Genomic DNA, 18,656 nt, shown 5'->3' with positions numbered 1-18,656 from the left:
TTCGTAGGTTCATTATTCAGAAAGGATTCAAAACGAAATCAATTAATTAAATGAATAAATATGTGAACTCTGTGTTAGCGCTGTAACATTAACATCAGGAGAAAAACTGCACCAGGAGCTTCTTTTCATCGACTTCTCTGTCACGCCAACCGTCTGCAGCTCCTCCTTCTTCCATGAGCATTTCGTATACACATATAGCACCAACTAATCCAAATCAACAGTAAATAGCCAAAACTTCTTATAACTTCATCTGAACGTTTTCTTGGTTATTCTCTTCCCCATGAACAAATAAAACCATTAAATGTGTCTGAATTTCACAAACAACAATTGTTAGTTTAAAATAGTATCACAGACATGTCATTTAAATCTAATTTACATACATTTGTGTTCTTCAGTGCAACTATTTTTGTAAAGTCGAGTAACACTAGGGCTGCCACGATTAGTCGACTAGTCACGATTACGTCGACTATTAAAATCGTCGACGACTAATTTAATAGTCGACGCGTCGTTTGAAGCTTTGTAAGATCCCAAAAGACGCAGGAATAAGTAGTAGTATTTAAGAGTGTAATAACGGACTGAAACAGAAGATGGCAGCACTGCATGTACAAGGATGCCAGCTGCCGTTAAACCCCGAAGAAGAAGAAACTGTGTTCCAGAATTCATAGCGCGGCCCAGCGCAGTTGTCAACAATGGCGGCAGCTAGTTAGTTTTAATATTACAATTATTATTCTTTCTGGGTCACAAAATAAACGTTTAACATATTTTCAGGTGTACATTTTACGTCCAATGGATGCATGATCTGATTAGTCGACTAATCGCAAAAATAATCGGTGACTAGTCGACTATCAAAATAATCGTTTGTGGCAGCCCTAAGTAACACGCTCATTTCTATCATGTGTATCTGAGGGTCACCACCTGAAAACCCCTGAAATCTAAAATAACATAAGTTTCCAATGAGGCAGGATACACAATATTTACAGTCAGAAGAGCGTGCCATCATTACATAGCAGCAAATAATCCCTCACACAGCTGGGAATGTCAAGTTTGCTGACTACTGAGTGACACTGGGCTCCTAAATGCTGACGTAAAGCACACCGACAGAGATGCTGCAGAGACCGAGGCTGAGCACTTCGCTGACGCACCAGCTGGAAGAAAGACCGATGGTCCTGAGGCAGGGAGGAAGAAACAGAAACACTACAGTGCTGAAGGTAAACAACCAGAGGAGAGTAGATTTAACACTGCGGAAAGCTCACCTCATATATCTCAGCAGACACAGCATCCATCCATTCACAGGGCGGGAGGTGGGGGTACGAGTTCAGCAGCACCTCGACAGTGGCCGGGGAGAGGACACACTGCTTCAGCATCTTCAAATAAAACACTGCTTGTAAATTTTGACAGTAACTAATTAATCAATTAATAGCTAATTACATTTAAGTGATGTTATTTTGGTAATAAAACATGCTACTTTATGAATTTTATGTCATTTGCTACCAATAACTATTACATGCTGATGACACTGGTGTCACAGTCTGTGTTTTTTGTTGTGTATTTGTTACGCTTTTGTTTCCTGTTTTGATTTAAATGACGTTCTTTCTCATTCCGCACATTTTTCCAGCGTCTCCTGTTTCTTTGCCTTCCTCTGTTTTGTCTGTGCTTTAGTTTCCTTATCTTCCTCGTCTGTTCCAGCCCTGGGCCGTGCCCGGCCTCTCATCCTATGACAGCTGAGAGACGCTCCATTAAAGATTCACCTCTTTATTTCACCTGCTTCTGCTGAGCACATTTAGGTCCTCTCTACAACTGACACATAAGGGCCCCACCCACTTTATTAGGTACACTTTGCTACTTGTGTGTTGAACTCCATTTTGCCTTCAGAAGTGCCTTAATTCTTCATGGCACAGATTCAACAGAGTACTGAATACATTCAGCTGAGAATTTGGTCCATGTAGAAATGATGACATGATGCTGTTGCTGCAGATATGTCACCTTCACATCCACCACATCCCAGAAGTTCTTTATTGGATTGACATCTGGTGACTGTAGAGGCCATTTGAGTACAGTAAAATCACTGTCATGTTTAAGGAGTCGATGAGTAGCAACCTGTGTGGTTTCTGCTGCTGGAGCCCATGGGTGTCCAACTCCAGGCCTCGAGGGCTAGTCTCCTGCAGGCTTTAGATGCGTCCTTGATCCAACACAGCTGATTTAAATGGCTAAATCACCTCCTCAAAATGTCTTGAAGTTGTCCAAAGGGCTGGTAATGAACTAATCATTTGATTCAGGTGTGTTGACCCAGGGTGATATTTAAAACCAGGACCTTGAGCCTGGAGTTGGACACCCCTACTCGAGCCCATCTGCTTCATGGTTTGATCTGTTGTCCATTCAGAGATGCTCGTCTGCACACCTTGGTTGTAACGGGTGGTTATTTGAGTTTCTGGATTACCTGGTTTCTATCAGCTCTTCTGAACTATGACATCAATGAGCTATTTTCTCCCACAGAACTGATGCTCACTGGATATTTTCTCTTTTTCAGACCGTTTTCTGTAAACACTAGAAAGGGTTGTGTGAGGAAAATCATAGTAGATGAACAGTTTTGGAAACACTCAGACCACTCAGTCTGGCACCAACAATCACGCCACCTTCAAAGTAATTTAAATCACCTTTCTTCCCCATTCTGTTTGAACTCTAGCGTGTTTTTTTTTTTTACCATGTCTTCATGCGTAAATGCACTAAGTTGGTGATGATTAGACATTTGCATTCATAAGCAGTTAAACAGGTATACCTAATAAAGTGGCAGGTGAGTTTATATAATTGTTCACAACATATTAAACATTTGTTCTTGTGATAAAAGGTTTTATCACTAATCACTGAGTCTATTCTCAGCTCAGGCATGTCAAACATAATGAAAGTCACTGCAGTGTGAGAGGCGTGCACAGCTCTCTTTAGCAGCAATAGAGAGCCTGGTTTCACTCCTGACTTCTCATATTTGAACATAAACCATGATCTTTCCCTAAATGAAACAGCTAGTAAAAACGAAACTAAAGAAAGGCCGAAACAGGAAGCAAACCGCAGACTACAGCGTCTCAGCCATCTTCTTTCAGCCACCACACTAGCTTACTTATATGCTGTTTAAAACAAGCATTATAAACCCAAATTGCAACTTTATAAAAGTCAGGATTTCTTGAAATGGAGAGAAAGACTTAATTTGAATAAAAAGGACATGTTGACATTATTCCTTTTTTCCATGTTCACTTTTTGCTTTTTATGTTCTCACTAACTGTGTTGGTTTTGTCTAATTTGATGATTTTTTTATTTACATATTTTATTGTGCATTCACAAAAATGTAGATAGACTTTTCCCCCCCATCAAATATTTCATAATGTTTTTCTTTCTTCTTATCGTTTCTACTCTTCAGACTTTGACATGTATTAGTATTTTATTTAAAGATGTTTTTTTTTTTACAATCCCTGATATAGTATTTATCTAAGCCTTACATATTTTGAAACTGTTGCCTCATAAAGTTTCATCACCACACTGACAGCACTGGCATGGAGTCAGTGTTGTCGGTGTGCGCGCATTAGATAACACTACAATTTATATGCAGCAGTTCTCACATTCCCTCACAGCGTGGCTGTTTGATCAAACCTTTGGTGAAACAGGCTTAGCTCCGTGGTTCAGAAGTGATCGTGCAATTGCTTCAGGTTGCTGGTCCGGGAAATCTTCTACCACCTTAAGAACCAAGCAGAAAAGTTTTTATCCGAATGCTCGAACTTAAAAATGTGTCTCTGTGTTTGCAATGCTAAATAGTACTTTGTTGCTCTTATACACAGCATCTGCTACCTGCAGCAAACAGTCCATGGCTGTGTATCCTGCACAGTTGGTGACATCAGCCTTGGCCCCATGCTGCAGGAGGAGGTCTACAATCCTGGGGCAGCAGTTTGCACAGGCGTTGTGCAGTGGAGTGTGCTGCTTCCTCCCTGCAGTTCGAGCACTGGCTCCAGCGTCCAGAAGCTTCTGAATTACACGAAGGTAGCGTCCGGCCTCAGATGGTCTCTCGGCTCCAGAGCATGCAGCGTTCAGAGGGGTCTCGCCCTCTCGATTTGTGGCTAACACATCAGCTCCGTGGCTAAGAAAGAGCTCGACGTGCTCTTCGAGGCCTCGCCGAGCAGCCACATGCAGAGGTGTGAGTCTCGACTCATTGGTCCTCACGTTGACCTCTGCACCTCCTTCTAAAAGCAGCTCAGCACAGCTTTAAAGAATAGTACATGTACTGGTCACGACATGCACAATATCTAAATTCAGTCAATAAGAAATCCACCTCCCTCAGATATTTTTCGTAATTTCTCAGAAATGTTTTTTTCCTGGATCACTAGATTTGTATTATTACATTACATTCTATTAAACTACGTTTTTTTTTTTAAATTTACCGCAGTTGAGAAAATAGCCTTTAAAGAACATTTTCCATATAAGACAAGATTAATACAAAGCTTTGCTTCAGTTACTCCTTGGCAACAATACCCTCTGCTGAATATTTCTACTTAAGCACAGTAAGAATAAAGTGGTCAGCTTTTGTAGCACTTACTGGAATGACTGGGCAGAGGTACAGAGGTGAAGAGGGGCACTGCCATCTGCAGCCAACAGATCAGGCTCTGCTCCATGAGAGAGCAGCAGCTGGACACAAATAGAATGGCCACCTATGCAGGCATCGTGGAGGGCTGTATTGCCTCCAGGGTCAGCGTTCACCTCCGCCCCACGAAACAGCAGCTCCTCCACACATGCTGTGTGTCCTCTGCTGGCAGCCAGACGTAAGGCTGAGGTCTGTTTCACCGTGGAGCTCATGGTCCACATGCCTGGCGGAGGAAGGAGAAGGGAGTTCATTCAGTTAAAGCGTTTATAGAAGATTAAAAGATAGAGGCCTGTAAAGTCATACCCATCTCTGGAGCCCACACCATCTCCTCATGCACTGTCTCCATCAGGGCATTGACCATAGCAGGGTCCTTCAGCACTGCATACACTCCTTTCATGTCCCCGCACATGAAAGTGTTGTGGACGGCAGCGTCTCTGCACCTCACCTGGGGCGGAGGGGCCCTGACTTCCTGGAGCCGTTGCTGACGGGGAGGAGGCCTCGGGGCCCGAGGCAAAGGAGCTCTAGTCATGGCTCTCCTGTGAGCCAGTGCTCGCCGTGCATCCTCCCATTCCTGAAACGCCTGCTCCAGTCTCAGAGAGCGCAGTGAAGTAGAGGTAAATGGAAATGTGTCCTTTGACATGGGGCCTCAAAGTCAAAACACAGGTTAAAAAGTACTGATTTCATGCCATTTTCCAGTTTTATCACAGCAGAACATTAACACATTCACCCCGCTAAAGCCAACTTCCAGCCTCTGAAGCACTGGGAAGTACTGTTTACTGGAAATAGCAACATGCAGCTTTTACTCACCCTTTAATGGAACAGCTGTGAGTGACAGGAGTCCAAGCAGAGGTCAACTAAATACTTTCACAGCCAGAATCAGGTTCATTTCCCTTTGAAATTAAACTATTATGAAGCGATTTCCAAATTAAATGCCCTTCCGTGGTGGCCACAGTCACAAGATTGTTGCACAAGTTCAGCACTGACTATTAATAGATCAGAACGTAAGCTGATACTAAGTGTTTCCACAGCGGCCACTAGATGACAGTATCGACCCAGCATTTAGCTCTATTACGGTCATGAACGCCAAAGAGCATAGAAGTATCAAGATAGACCTACACAAATCAACGAGGAAGGCCACGTGATCAGAACTTTAAAAAGTGAGTAAATTCATTGCGTCCTGAAATTCACGTAAGGGAAAGGTGGTAAGAAGAAAAGCCAATTTGGACTTTATTACGAATAAACGTGATAGCTTTCACAACTACGACAGCTGTCTACCTGACCATCTACTGCTCACGAGTAAAAAAAAATGTTTTGCTCTCTCAGAGATGATGCTAGCTCGTCTGGACGTCTCAGTAGAATTATTTTTGGGAGACATTACAAAATTGCTAAAGAATTTTGTCTTTTAAGAAAAACGAGTATTTGCGTGAATCGGTCATTTTTATTGGTTAGAAAGGTTTGTTATTAACCACGTCGTAGCGTCGCTAAACTTGGAACAAAAACGGAGCTACATCTAATGGGAATGGGGATTGAATCATCTCGCTTCACTTCAACCTCCTTTGTAAAAACATTCCTTACGTCATCACGTCGTGTTTGAACGTGGCGGCGCGATACCAAGCAGTACACCCCAGACAAACTTTACCTGTAGCTGGCAAGCTAGTCTCGCTTAACTGTAGTAAAAAGGGAAAAAATAGCAGAGATCATATTTGAAAGCCGGCATTAAATGGCAATTAATGTCTTACAAAGTTTGGTATATTTGTTCAAAGTGATCAACAACGGTTTTTATCGCGATAGCCCATGACTGCAATGGTAAGTCCAGCAAACTGAACGCAGCTGAGGCTAACTAAGCTAATACACGTTAAGTAGCTCAAATGTGTGGCACGTTTTCGAGTTTACCAGGACATATTATTACTATTATTATTATTATTATTATTATTATTATTATTATTATCATTTACATTTATTGGTATTCATGCTGTGTTTTATTGTTGTGTTTCTATTTCTGTTACAGACCTGTAAATTAAGTGGCCTTTTCAGCATTGGCGAGGACTTCGAAGATGAGGTAATAATCAGTAAATATATTAACACCTGATTTTATTTAACTGTCGTTTCAGGCTGCTTTCTGTCACATAATGGTTCTCCTTCTCTTCCCTCGTAATCCCACTGTGTGTGTGTGTGTGTGTGTGTGTGTGTGTGTGTGTGTGTGTGTGTGTGTTTCCCAGGACCTGCTCGAGACAGACTGGGCTTCCTGCTCCGTGTCTGGACCAGCCGATGTGGCAGCTGCTGTGTCATCCTGCGCTCTGCGTGCCTCCTCTGTTGCTCACAGAGAGCCGGAGAAAATTTGCCTCCAGCAAACTGGAGAGAGATCAGCTGCCCCGTGCAATGGCACAGTATCAGAGAGCAGCACGCACACTGCTGCTACGGGACAAACTGTTGCTTTGGGGTTGAGACAGCTCTCATCTTCCTCTCATTCCAGCTCTCCTCTCCCTACTCCTTCTCCCACGCTGAATAACTCTGAGCCAAATCGGGCAACACAACAGAGTCACGCTCACGCTAAGGGGCTGCCGAAGCCCTGTGTGGCTCAGGATGACTTTGATGACTGGGATGTTGACCTGGCAGACCTGGAGGAATGTGATGGCCAAATGGGACAGATATCTGAACCTCGTGCTCCACGTGCGCCCGCAGTAGAGCCTCCAGCCAAAATGCTGCGACCCTCGACCTGTGGACAGACTCAGACACTACCTGTTCGGACAGTGAGGGAGCTTAGTGCCACATCCAAGACTTCTAGCTCCTTTGGTCACAACTTGGCTCCTTTTCCACCTGTCCAACATCCAAATCCTCGCCCTGCTTTCCCTTTAGCCCCTCCACAGAAGTCTGACGTTTTCCCTGGCTTTACTGCAACTTCTCCAGCCCCAAGCTCTTTTTCCAGGACGCTTAACAAACCTCAGCAGCCACAGAAAACATGTACAACTCCAAGACCCTCCCCTCAGCCCCGCAGCCTCTTTGATACAGTCTCCCCGGCACCCTCTTCCTCCCCCTCTCCCTCTGTGAGCCCTCATCCTCTTCACACGCCAGTACTCACCAATCGCCTGGTCCAGCTAGTCTCTGCCTCCAATAAGCTTCCCAAGAAGAGGCCTCGCTCAGAGCCACGCCAGCCCAGGACCCGGCGCTTCCCTGGTCCAGCTGGGCTTCTGCCACAGCAGGTTGGTCTCATGTGATGCTGATGCATTCTCTCCTAATCTGGTTTTCTGCAAAAGAAAGCTCAAGCACGGTCAAACCAAATACAATCACGCCTGAGTAGAACTCTGCTAAAGAAATGCATTAGTTATGTGTTTTTGTTTTGGGTTTTTTGTTTGTTTTTATTTCCCACCTTGGTGGCATATAGTGATTTAAATTTCCTCTCTCAGCCTCAGGGTCAGAACCTGGATGAGATTGTGGTTTCTGTTCCTCAGACTCCTGCCCATGGGGCTGTGGCTCGACTACCAAGTCAGGTAAATAAAGCAGGTTTTTTAAAGGAATCGTCTTTAAAATACGGACGAATAAACCAAGGCTTTGATGTATTATGTTCTCACCTGATGATTAATACTGTTTATTAAATCCATTCTGAAGAAACTGGAACTTTAACTTAAAATGATTTAATATTGTATTATTTTCTGAGGGTTTTTGTGTCACATTTCATGTGATTCTATCATTCACCTTTGTGATAGCACATATTTGTCTATAAAGTCCTGATGAGGGAATTTGGTACAATTGTTACAATGCCCCCCTCATCTCCTATTCACCTAGTGCACCTTATGATAAAGTCAATCATACTGCAAAACATGAACGCATTCATGTTTCTGTTCCATTGCATCTGAGAAAATGATAAGCAGATACATGTATAACCAGGTTTAACGTGGTACTTACTTAGTGTGCACAACAGAGGAGGAATAAAGCATTAATTTTGTTGACTCTTTTTAATTGCCAACAAAAGCCTATAGAAAAATCTTTGGATTTTACTACCTAATAGGTGCACCATGCTGAATTCCATCTTTTCTATCACTGTTGCACCTTCAAAAGCAGACGAGATTACAGAAAAGGCTTGAAAATGCCAGGTGTCCACACGGTGTGAGGCCAGTAAATCATGAACAGATTTTTTTTGGCCACATGGAGGCAGCGGAAATGAATGACTAAAACAGCACTGACACCACCTTATGAGCTGACATGGCAAAGAGCTGCCTATTTGCACATCCAGCTTGTTAATAGTCCCCTGATGTCAAGTGCAATATTCTCTCACTTTTGCTCTCCTGAAGGAAACATCTGGCACATCAGCTGCTTAATGCTTCACTCTGTTCAACAGCTAGTCTACATAGGACGAGTAGCTGCCTGCCAATTTGTGCATTGTTTGTACAGGATGCAGTACTGTACATAACACTGTTTACAGTTATTTGTGTGAAATATTAATTAGAGCCACTTGGAAGAACCAGCAAAGGTCAAGAATTCCATTTATAGTGTCGCTGTATGTTTGTGGGTGTAAAAACTTTATGTTAAAGGCTTCCAGCTCACAGACTGAGGAAGAAGAGTTCAGCGGCGGCGCCTGGGCAGCGATGAAGATGGAGATGGGATTGGATGAGAGGAATCCATCATGCTTCTTGCACTCCTACAGTGTGGTCATGGTGCTTCGCAAGGTGAGCTGACAACGTCGTTACACAAATAGAGAAGAAGTCCTACTCGTACTGTTTATGCAAGCGCCGTCTAATATTTAGGTCAAGCCTCTTTACAAGTTGCGTGTCTTCACATCACAACGGCCTGTTTGCCGCCGTTGGAGGTCTATTGGCATAATCAGGACAAATGACGGCGCTGTCCTGGAGGTGTTGTGTAATTATAAACAGTACGATCGCTCATCAATCACACTAATGGAGACTCTGCTGTCGCTCTCCTGTAGCTGTGTGTGAAGGGCCGCCAGTGTGAAGTAGCTTTGAGTGGCAGTCATTTTGAAACCTGACACGCTGGTTTCTGCTGTGTTTGCTTGTCACTGGCTCCATTTAACAGGAGCAGAGTCGGTGGCAGGGCGCTGGATAAGCTTGCTCAGGTTAAGCCGTTTACGTGAATGTCGGCTTCCCCAAATCCTTGTTTTTCGTGAATAAACAAATTACCACACCGCCCCAATGTGTTCTAACAAATGCAGTGTAAAGAAAGGATGATCTCAAGAGGGAAATCCTGCTCACTGCTGTGTATTTACTTCCATCAGTATATCTTCGTAACACCAGATTTGTGTCGAGGGTTAATTTAAAAACCGAGGTTAATCAGTAGGTTGGTACACTGGAGAAGATTTGATATCATTTTTCAAGTTTCTTTCAAAGCATCAGGTTATCATAGATTATCGGAATGACTGAACACTTTCAGTTTATCTAAAGTAAATAAGGCTGGGTTTATAATCCCGTGCAAACACTCGCAGACAGCTGTGGACATCACAGATGATTAGTTGTTCCTATTCCACTTGAGGGACGCTTGCACAGCTGGCGACCTTGCAGTTTTGGCACATTGGAGGGCACATGGATGTCCACATGAAGGGATTCAAACAGACCCTCGCATTCTGGTTGATGTCAAAAGTATTACACCCACATGAGGCACTTTTAAGCAACTCCAAACCCTGCACCTTCAGCACTTACCTAAAAGACAACATGTTGCATCGAGATGCGGCTTTGCACAGAAATCAAACCCCTCCCAGATGATATGATGCCATATTTTCACCCAGTCACAGTGCACTTTGCACTCTCTTTACTGCAGTGCTGTGAATTAAAGCGAATGTGGTTTAAATTCAACACCACGCTGCATCAGCAACACTGAAGTTTTCAAACGGGCTGTCACTGAGAGAAGGAAGGCTGCAAATATACTCAGGCTTTCTCTTGCTTTGTGCTCACAGCCACCAAAACATCAGAGGCCACAGTCAAACAAGGTAAAAAGCAATAATTTTGTCCATTTGCGAGGCGTCCAGGCTGGCCGTTTACGGTGCCAAGTCTCCAGCCGCCTCCCAGAAACCAACCTTCATGTTTATGTCCCTGTAAATTTTAAATTGCGCATCCTACAGCTGCAGGTAGTCCACTGCCAAAATAAAATTTCCTCCATGCTGTTATATTGCAGAAACATTTTGTTGGATAAACAAGCGTAATTCTGCCCCAGAACCTCAAAAAAATGATCTTTTATTCATTTATTTTTTTTTATCTTTGAGGGAGACGAGCGTGTTCTTGATTTGTGTGCACAGCCAGCAGTTGTCTGGGCCTGCACTTGCCCACTGTACTACCAGCTGATCAGCCCAGCTAGACCTCCCGTCCCCCGACTCTTCCCATCAAAAATGTAATAAATAGTGCAGGTGGTAGGCTCTTATGTGAAAAGCCAATTATCCCTGATGTGCTGATTGATTTAGAGCTTAAATTTGGAGATTTAGAAAAAAATCTGAGAAGTTGCACACAAGAGTTTTTAAGATTCAGTTTACAATTGGAGCACAGAACATGTATTTACACAATTTATAAAAACAAACAGTTGATTCAGTTATTTTCTTATAATACTAATATTAAATATATATGTGAGTGTGCCATGAAATCAGACTGTCATCAGACAATCCTCAGCTGATTTATTTGGCTTACATGTCTGAATCGAGTTCTGTTTTCTACTGTATTCAACATAGAAATGCTTCAGACCCATTTTACTAGCTAAAATGTGATAATTTTGCTTGAACCATTACTAAAAAGATGAATGATCAACTTTTTTATATTTACTCTCAGTTAATCCATCAATTATTTAGAAATATTGTTAGCAAAAGTTATCCTGTATGTGTGTATTTTCCCTGTTCTTGTTAGGCTGCACTGAAACAGCTGGTCAGGAACAAAGTCCCAAACATGGCTGTGCTTCTGAAGAGCATCGTCCACACACATGCTGATGCCAAGGCGGTGTTTAAGGACCCGACAGGTAACAGACAAACCCAGACATGCTCAGTCTTAAAATAAATATGATGATTCATTGTGAATCAATTACAATGCTCAACTCTAGTAGAGCACTTGAGCCTCGAAGCAAACTTCAGTAGGGAAAAGAAACAGAAGAGCGTGTTAACTAGTGCTGAACCATGGGAACAGAGGATCAGCGAGCTTTTTCCTGCACATTTGACATTTGCTCACTGGGAGCTCGCCTGATTGAGCTCCACGAGGTACGAGAGCAGAGTTCAGCTATTGTAACACGCTTGATTGCGTGCACACATACGCACATGTACATGCAGTCGGTGCACACACCCCGTCTTGCCCAAACAGCAGGAAGCCTCTTTCTTGCCGCCGCTCGTTTCCTCTCCCGCTCCTTCTTAAACCTTTCCCCCCACTTTTGTCTGATGCACCTCTAAGCTGAGTCGGTTGCCATGGCCCCCAGAGAGCAGCCACATGAGGTGAACTGATTATCATCACTCAGGAGTGGATGTTGCTCTCAACACCGGACTTAAGTGCTTATTAGTGATTCAATTGCCACAGATTGGCATCAGTAGTGGGCGGGTATTAAGTGCTTCTGACACCACAAGAAACCGTTTGCTTAGTCATGTGACCCTGACCTGCTGGAAGGTTCTTCACTTTTTACCCAGCAGACAGTATTATCTGAGAAGCTGCTAACAGCGCATGCTTAACATCCACTGGTGCTGGGGGAAAAAACAACAAGCCGATGAGAAATTAATCAACATATTAGTATCTTAATCATTTACCATTAACAAAAAATATTGGGCTTTCATTATCATCATAATGTGTATATAAGTATGAAAAATGGGGATTCAAACACTTGTTTCTGGTGAGTGATGAAATCTTTCATGTCGCTGCCGATCCCTCGAGCCTCCAGTTGTGGACTTTTTGCAGTTTAAAATGGGTAAAATATTCCTAATGTGTACATAAACACGACTCGGTGCGTATGACAGCAGTCTGGTGGTGGAAAAAAACGGAAACACGGATCTTTAGATCAGGTTCTTGACAGCAGAGAGTCTGCTGTGGTGTTAGAAGATGTCGTTCTGAGCTTCAGGAATGTTTTTCACTATTTTCTCATATTTTTATATTTACATGAAAACAGAAGAACCATATCTGGGAGATGCTGATGAGGATCTTTAGATGCAGCTTAGCTGTCTGATAAACATGCATTTTTATTCTTATGAGTTTGAAGAACGAAGCTGTGGTGTTAAAAGGTTTTTATTCCAGGCTTGTTCTAAAGCTCAATACAATCTCGGATTTATTCAGAGTGACACACTGTTCAAATCCTTTTTTCTTTTTTCTTTTTTTTTTTGGCTTTCCTGTTGTGTTGTGTTTTGTTTTTTGTTTTTTGTTTTTTTTTTCCTATTTTTGGGGGGCCCAAACAGTTACACTAAATATGTCAGAAAGTTTATGGAAATGTGTACAAAATGCTGCTGTCTCTGGTTTCTTTTGGAAATTTCCGTCAAACATGAATATTTGAATCATCTTGGGTTTGAATATTTACTCGGAATAATCACATCACAAAGTGTGGAAAAATCTTTCCTGCATTGTTAGAAACGTGGATCAGCTTGCAAAACTTTGGGTTACTGTAGCTAGGCACGTAAAATGTGACCTGATTCTTCCAAAAACGATGACACATTTATTTATTTTTTTATTTTTTTAATTTCACACTCGGTTTCCTGTTTTAGTTTCAAAATGGCCAAAAAAAGGGCCCAAAGCAAATTTTGTGGCATCCTAGATAGTCGACTCTTAATAATGCCCTTTGGTATGCGTTGCAGCATGGACAGACTTTTGGTAGAGACCTTTCTCTCTCTGTTGCTACTGCAGAAGGCATCTGTGCTTATGATTATTGTCTGTTTTTGTCCTGAGTTGTTTTTTGTTTTTTTTTGTCTTCAGATTTTGCTGGTAGTGAATGTAATCCAGTCTTGCTTCTGCTAAAGAAACTTTTCCAAGTGTTACTCGCTGCTGCACCCACCCCTTCTACGCCTCGCTTCAACTTCATTAGTCAAATTTTTGGTTCCAAAATGCTTTTAGATGTTCATTTGCAAAATTTCAACTATTTTTCAGACAAAGAAGTCTGCTGTGTCTTCCCCAAGGTCTTTTGGTGTCACATGGTGGTTTTGATATGAATTTCTTGTAATTAACATCAACTTGACCTTGATCTATTAACTGCTGGCTCTTTATGAACTGAAGAAACAGCTAAATGAATACACTTTGCTGTCATTTCGGAGCCTTCTCCTGCTTTGTCGGCATGAATTATTTTAACTTTCAGTGCTAGGCAGCTGCTTCTAGGAGCTTGTAGCTAATGATTGCTGGGTCAAGGTTTCAGAGTTGGCAGAGCTGGTCGAGTTGGCAAGCAGAGTATTCATAAATCCTGCAAATTTGGATCACTTGAGGGGTTTACGGAGTTTCATGTGGCTCGAAATACTTTTTACCTGTCTGTATTACTGCTGAACACACAAACTGGTCAGGAGCAGGTTATGTTCCAAGTTTCACTTTAAAATTGAGTACAAGTGCAGTGTTTCCACTGATTATTTTATTTACTGCCTGTTTTAAGCGCATTATAGATTCTCTGCTTGCCAAAGCTGTTTTATATGTGCACGCTGTTTTATATGTGCACGCTGTTAAGCTGCACCTTACTAAAACCACTGACTGAAACGCTAATTGTGCATTAAGTTCTCGCAAGACTGTATTTGTTAATCTGCTGTCGAGTTTCTTTAACACTGCTGGAGCTGCCACTATTAGAATTACATTTATTTTTTACCATGTGCTAAATATTTGGTCTTCAGTATCATCTTAACTGCAACAGTGTTGCATTTTACTGTTATTTTTTTTATGTCCTTTATCTATTTATCATCACCTGATAAGCTCTCTGATTGTATTAGGGAAGCTCATAGGGATCGTTTTGTGGATAAGAAGAGTCGTGATGTATGTAATGCCCGGTTTTATGAGAGCGTCACACAGAGCGGGAACCAGAAAGCCTGGCGTAACAGTGAAAGGTTTTAGGTTTAGTTGAGCCAGCTACAGCAAAGAAACCCTGGCTGTGTTGAACTTCCCTTGGAGTAATAACCCTCTGGTCTCTCCTAACAGTCATTTCGAATAAGCCATGGAGCTGGGAAGCTCATTAGTTGGTAAACCACCACTTCTGCATGGCATTATTTTCCTTTTTTCCACTTCACTAAGCAAGAGTAGTACAAGAATAAAGAGCAGCAGATTAAAAGGAATCTTTAATCTTTACCTTTATGCTGTTTGGGGGTCAGTTTGTCTTCTACTCAAATGTGAACAGAAGGAAAAGAAATTCTGACTGGTATCTTTTTATGAATTCTCCATGTTTTCTTCTTATCTTGTGCAAATGTGCACACTCACATGCACATTAAAGTGAGAGCTTTCATGCCATTTCATTGAATTATCAGACGTTTTTGTGGTTGCCTGTCCAGAAAATAAAAAAAATATTGCTAGATTAATATAAAAGAAGGTAAATAATGAAGCGTTTCATATGTTTTGATCATAAAATACAGATTATGGATAAAAACATATTTGTATTCAAGAAGCAAAGCGAAAAAGTGAGGATGTGTTTATGGAGCTAAAATGTATCTTTAGTGAGAAGTTATGAGTAGTTCTGTGTGTTTAAATGTTTTTTATACTTTATTTCTTTATAATGCTTTGGACTGAAGGTGAGATTCAGGGAACAATTCATCGGCGTCTTTTAGAGGACAGAGCGGAGGAGCTAAAGGTCGGGGCTGTGCTGCTGCTCAAACAAGTAAGGCATACCGCCCACCATCATATAACTATAGTGTTGTATCTGAGTTATACAGTGGTTACAAATCAGTTTCTTACTTCTGTGAACAGGTGGGTGTGTTTTCCCCCTCCCATCGTAACCATTACCTGAATGTAACTTCCAATAACCTGCTGAGGATCTACGCTGCTGATGGAGTCAGTCTGACCTCCACTCAGCTTCCCCCTCTGGTCCTGGTGAGCAGGACGGCTGCTGCTGAAAATAAGAATAGCACATCTACATTCCAAGAAATACAAAAACATATTTACATTTTTTTTAGATATGTCCTGTCAACCTGTCATCAGTCCCTTTGAAACATATTCATTCTTTTCTAGGAGCCGATGTTGCTGTCACCCACTCAGTCTCCTGGTGTCCTTCAGGAGCCAGTTTCCTGCATGCAGCTGATGTTTGATGAAGAGGATGACGAGGGAAAAGATTGGGAAAGACACACAGAGAGAGAGGGAGACCCTCAAGCCCCGGTAGACAGTGGCAGAGCCTACAGCAGAGGCTCCCCGGAGCATGGTGGGAACACAGCACCACAGGAGCCAAGCTGGGATGCAGGTGGGGCACATGCAGTAACACTTGCAGACAGGGAGAAAAGAGCTTAGTACAAGCAACACTTGTAGAGAAGCAGAAAAGAGATTAATTCTTCTCACATTGTGAGCTTGCCTGCTGTCGCCCTGAAATAAAATGAGTTATTTTCTGAATAAAACATTAATGATGTTTGGCCATTGGCATTTGACTGCAATTCTGAAACCCTATCAGTCATAGCCTGATTTGTTTTTAAACTGTTTTTTTGTCTGATGAGCAAATATTTATCTCATATCTAAAAATGATATGATGCAAAACGGCAAGCCATGTTTAGGATTCTTAGTCCCAGAATTTTAAGCTCAATTTGCCTAAATGACAAACACAGTGACTGTCTTTGCAGGACAAATCCTAAGAAATCCACAGTTGAGAATTTCCATGCAGAAATGTGAAACGTTAGCATCTTAGGCTGATCAAAATCTAGCTATGGTCTAAAATTCTGGAGCGCAGTCTAAAAACCAATAATGGCAACGACATCCAGTGGTCACGGGAGAGCTGTTTGAGCTCCAGCTCCTCCCGCCCACGTGTTGAAATATCTCTTGGGAACAAACTGAATTGCATCCAGTGGTCACAGCAGCTCACTGCCCCGATGCATGTGAGCAGGAAAACTGGATTAAAATGCTATATTCAGACTATTTATTCTACAAATCCGTTATGATGCCGTCATGGCCTTTGATCTGGCATCACCCTCAAATCACTCTTTGCATTTTGCATTTGCAGCAGCACCTAATAAAAAATGCATTGCTTTGTTTTTCATCCAACTGAGCATTGGAGCATTACAAGATGAAACCAGCACCATGTGTGTTTTTTACTTAATAACTAACCTACAATGATTGTAGTTGAAAAATTGCAATCATTGCTGTTTTGTTTTTGTTTAATCAAATGTCTGAGGCGTTAAAATACTGTCTCATGTGCTGACCTGTGTGTTTGTTGCACAGATGATGATCTGGATGAACTGCTGGGAGAATTGCCCGAGGATGCCTGCAGCCTCTGATGGAAACTTCACATGAAACTTTACAGACTGTCTCCCAGGACTTGCATTATGACTGACTCACCTTGCACTTCTACCCTCATTTTCCTTTAGAGTCACCTTCTAAACACTGAAATACTGGTGAAAATATGTACAGTATATGTTGTTTACTCAAAACTGTTTCAGACCTGTTTATAAATACAAACAGAGAATAGTCTTGAATTAATTTGTTGTAACTGTGCCGATGCTTTGTATCACCGATAACTGATAAGTCGCTCGTTAATTCCAAAAATCTGCCTTTTTTTTTTTTAATATCATCTACACATCCTGTGTTCTTGTAGCGACTTTGAGCCTGTTCTATGTGCGTATTAGAGATGTTCCCCTTCCTTTTGTTTCATTCTTATTCATTGTACCTGCTCCACTGACCTTGAAATGGAAGACTAATCTACACAGCATTGATTTACTAATTATGCAAAATGAAACCAAGGTGAGGCTGCGACTGTTTTCCAGTTAGTTAGTTTTCAGCTTCAAAGTGGACTGGATGATTTTTACCCTGCTTGTTTACGGTGCATTAAGAGGTGTATCAGAGGTTTTTGGCTTGGGATTGCGAGAGGTAGTCCGAGTCCCATGTGGTTTCCTGACCTAAGCAGTGTTTACCCAACTGTGCAGTGCATCAGGGTGGAGTCGTACTGTGACTAACAGGCTAATATGGTGGCTTTCCCGACATCTCCTCCCCAGATCCAGACTTCTTCAGCACTCCTGCCTGAGTATAACAGATTCAGGTTAATCCTCATCCTCGTTCTCATTTTGAGTATGATGCAGCTGCTCAAATTGCCTGGTTTAAGTTGAAAAGAGAGGGAGAGAGAACAGGGATGATGAAATGGGTTGTATTTGCAGTTTTTCAACTTAGCCGTGTGGCTTAAATAAGTACATTTACAGTGCAGTCTAAGTATTTGGACAGTTACACATGATCTGTTTGCACTCTATTTCTGCACGTTGGATTTGTAATGGGCCAGTAAATGAGAGGGGAGAGTAATGATTTTCAGTGTAAATGTAAGGCTGATTACATTGTAGCCTGTCACTGCCCTAATGGATCAACTGATGTTTCTATCCAGACGTGATGTCCTCCTTCAATTCATTTATACTAACTTTATAAGGCAGGTTTGAGAGTGTGGTCAGTGGCTCATCCAGAATAAACTGTGTCCTTTCTAGAAAGTAATCTTACTGTTTAGCTTTTTGCTTTTAAATTGTTACATTGCCATTGTTGAGTATTGATCTAAAACCCTTAAACTCAGTCACCACTAAAAATATAAAACCCATTGATTCATTTAAATGTAAATAAGCATATTTGAGTAAGTAAAATTTCATTTAGGGTCTTTAAGATCAGCAGCACAAAGCGCTTCACAACAAAAATGCCAGAAAGTTCTGCAAAAGCACGTTTAAAAAGATGAGGTTTTAGCTGATATTTAAGAGATCAGTCCACAGAGCTCGGGGCTCTGTGGGGGAGAGAGTTGCAGAGTCTGGGCCACTGTTGCAAAACTGTCTCCTTTAGTTCTCAGGCTTATATGATGCATAGCCAGCAGTCCCTGATTACATGACCTCTGGGATGATCTGGAGATGTATGCATGTAAGAGTTCACTCATGTATGCTGGTGCTTCTCCATGCAGAGCTCTGAAAGTCAAAATCAGAATCTTGAAGTGAAATCTGAAGTTAATGGGGAGCCAGTGCAACTGA

General features: G+C 42.0%; 2 protein-coding genes across 4 annotated transcripts; one reads left to right on the top strand and one right to left on the bottom strand.

Annotated features, from left to right (window-relative positions):
- Positions 1-83: 83 nt before the first annotated feature.
- asb16 (ankyrin repeat and SOCS box containing 16) lies at positions 84-5,758 on the bottom strand. 3 transcript variants are annotated; one of them, XM_025906408.1, is made up of 8 exons: positions 5,429-5,758; positions 4,925-5,266; positions 4,577-4,844; positions 3,835-4,243; positions 3,640-3,723; positions 1,254-1,364; positions 881-1,166; positions 84-425 (listed from the first exon to the last, which is right to left on the bottom strand). In XM_025906408.1, exons 2-7 carry the CDS (start codon positions 5,259-5,261, stop codon positions 981-983), a joined length of 1,395 nt encoding a protein of 464 aa, XP_025762193.1. In that variant the 5' UTR covers positions 5,262-5,266; positions 5,429-5,758; the 3' UTR covers positions 84-425; positions 881-980. The 3 variants fall into 3 exon arrangements, with proteins under 3 accessions (XP_025762193.1, XP_025762194.1, XP_025762195.1); XM_025906409.1 differs by having other exon boundaries at positions 4,925-5,211; XM_025906410.1 differs by having other exon boundaries at positions 4,925-5,201.
- Positions 5,759-5,848: 90 nt separating this feature from the next.
- Positions 5,849-18,141, top strand: hrob (homologous recombination factor with OB-fold). Its single transcript, XM_005468928.4, has 10 exons — positions 5,849-6,427; positions 6,630-6,680; positions 6,841-7,821; positions 8,026-8,109; positions 9,151-9,285; positions 11,458-11,566; positions 15,264-15,349; positions 15,439-15,561; positions 15,700-15,925; positions 16,891-18,141. Exons 1-10 carry the CDS (start codon positions 6,416-6,418, stop codon positions 16,944-16,946), a joined length of 1,863 nt encoding a protein of 620 aa, XP_005468985.1. The 5' UTR covers positions 5,849-6,415; the 3' UTR covers positions 16,947-18,141.
- Positions 18,142-18,656: the final 515 nt, after the last annotated feature.

This window comes from Oreochromis niloticus, linkage group LG4 (genome assembly GCF_001858045.2).
Source record: "Oreochromis niloticus isolate F11D_XX linkage group LG4, O_niloticus_UMD_NMBU, whole genome shotgun sequence".
Lineage (NCBI taxonomy): Eukaryota > Metazoa > Chordata > Actinopteri > Cichliformes > Cichlidae > Oreochromis > Oreochromis niloticus.
The sequence above is the reverse complement of the archived record's forward strand: the minus strand, read 5'-3'. Positions and strand labels throughout refer to the sequence as shown.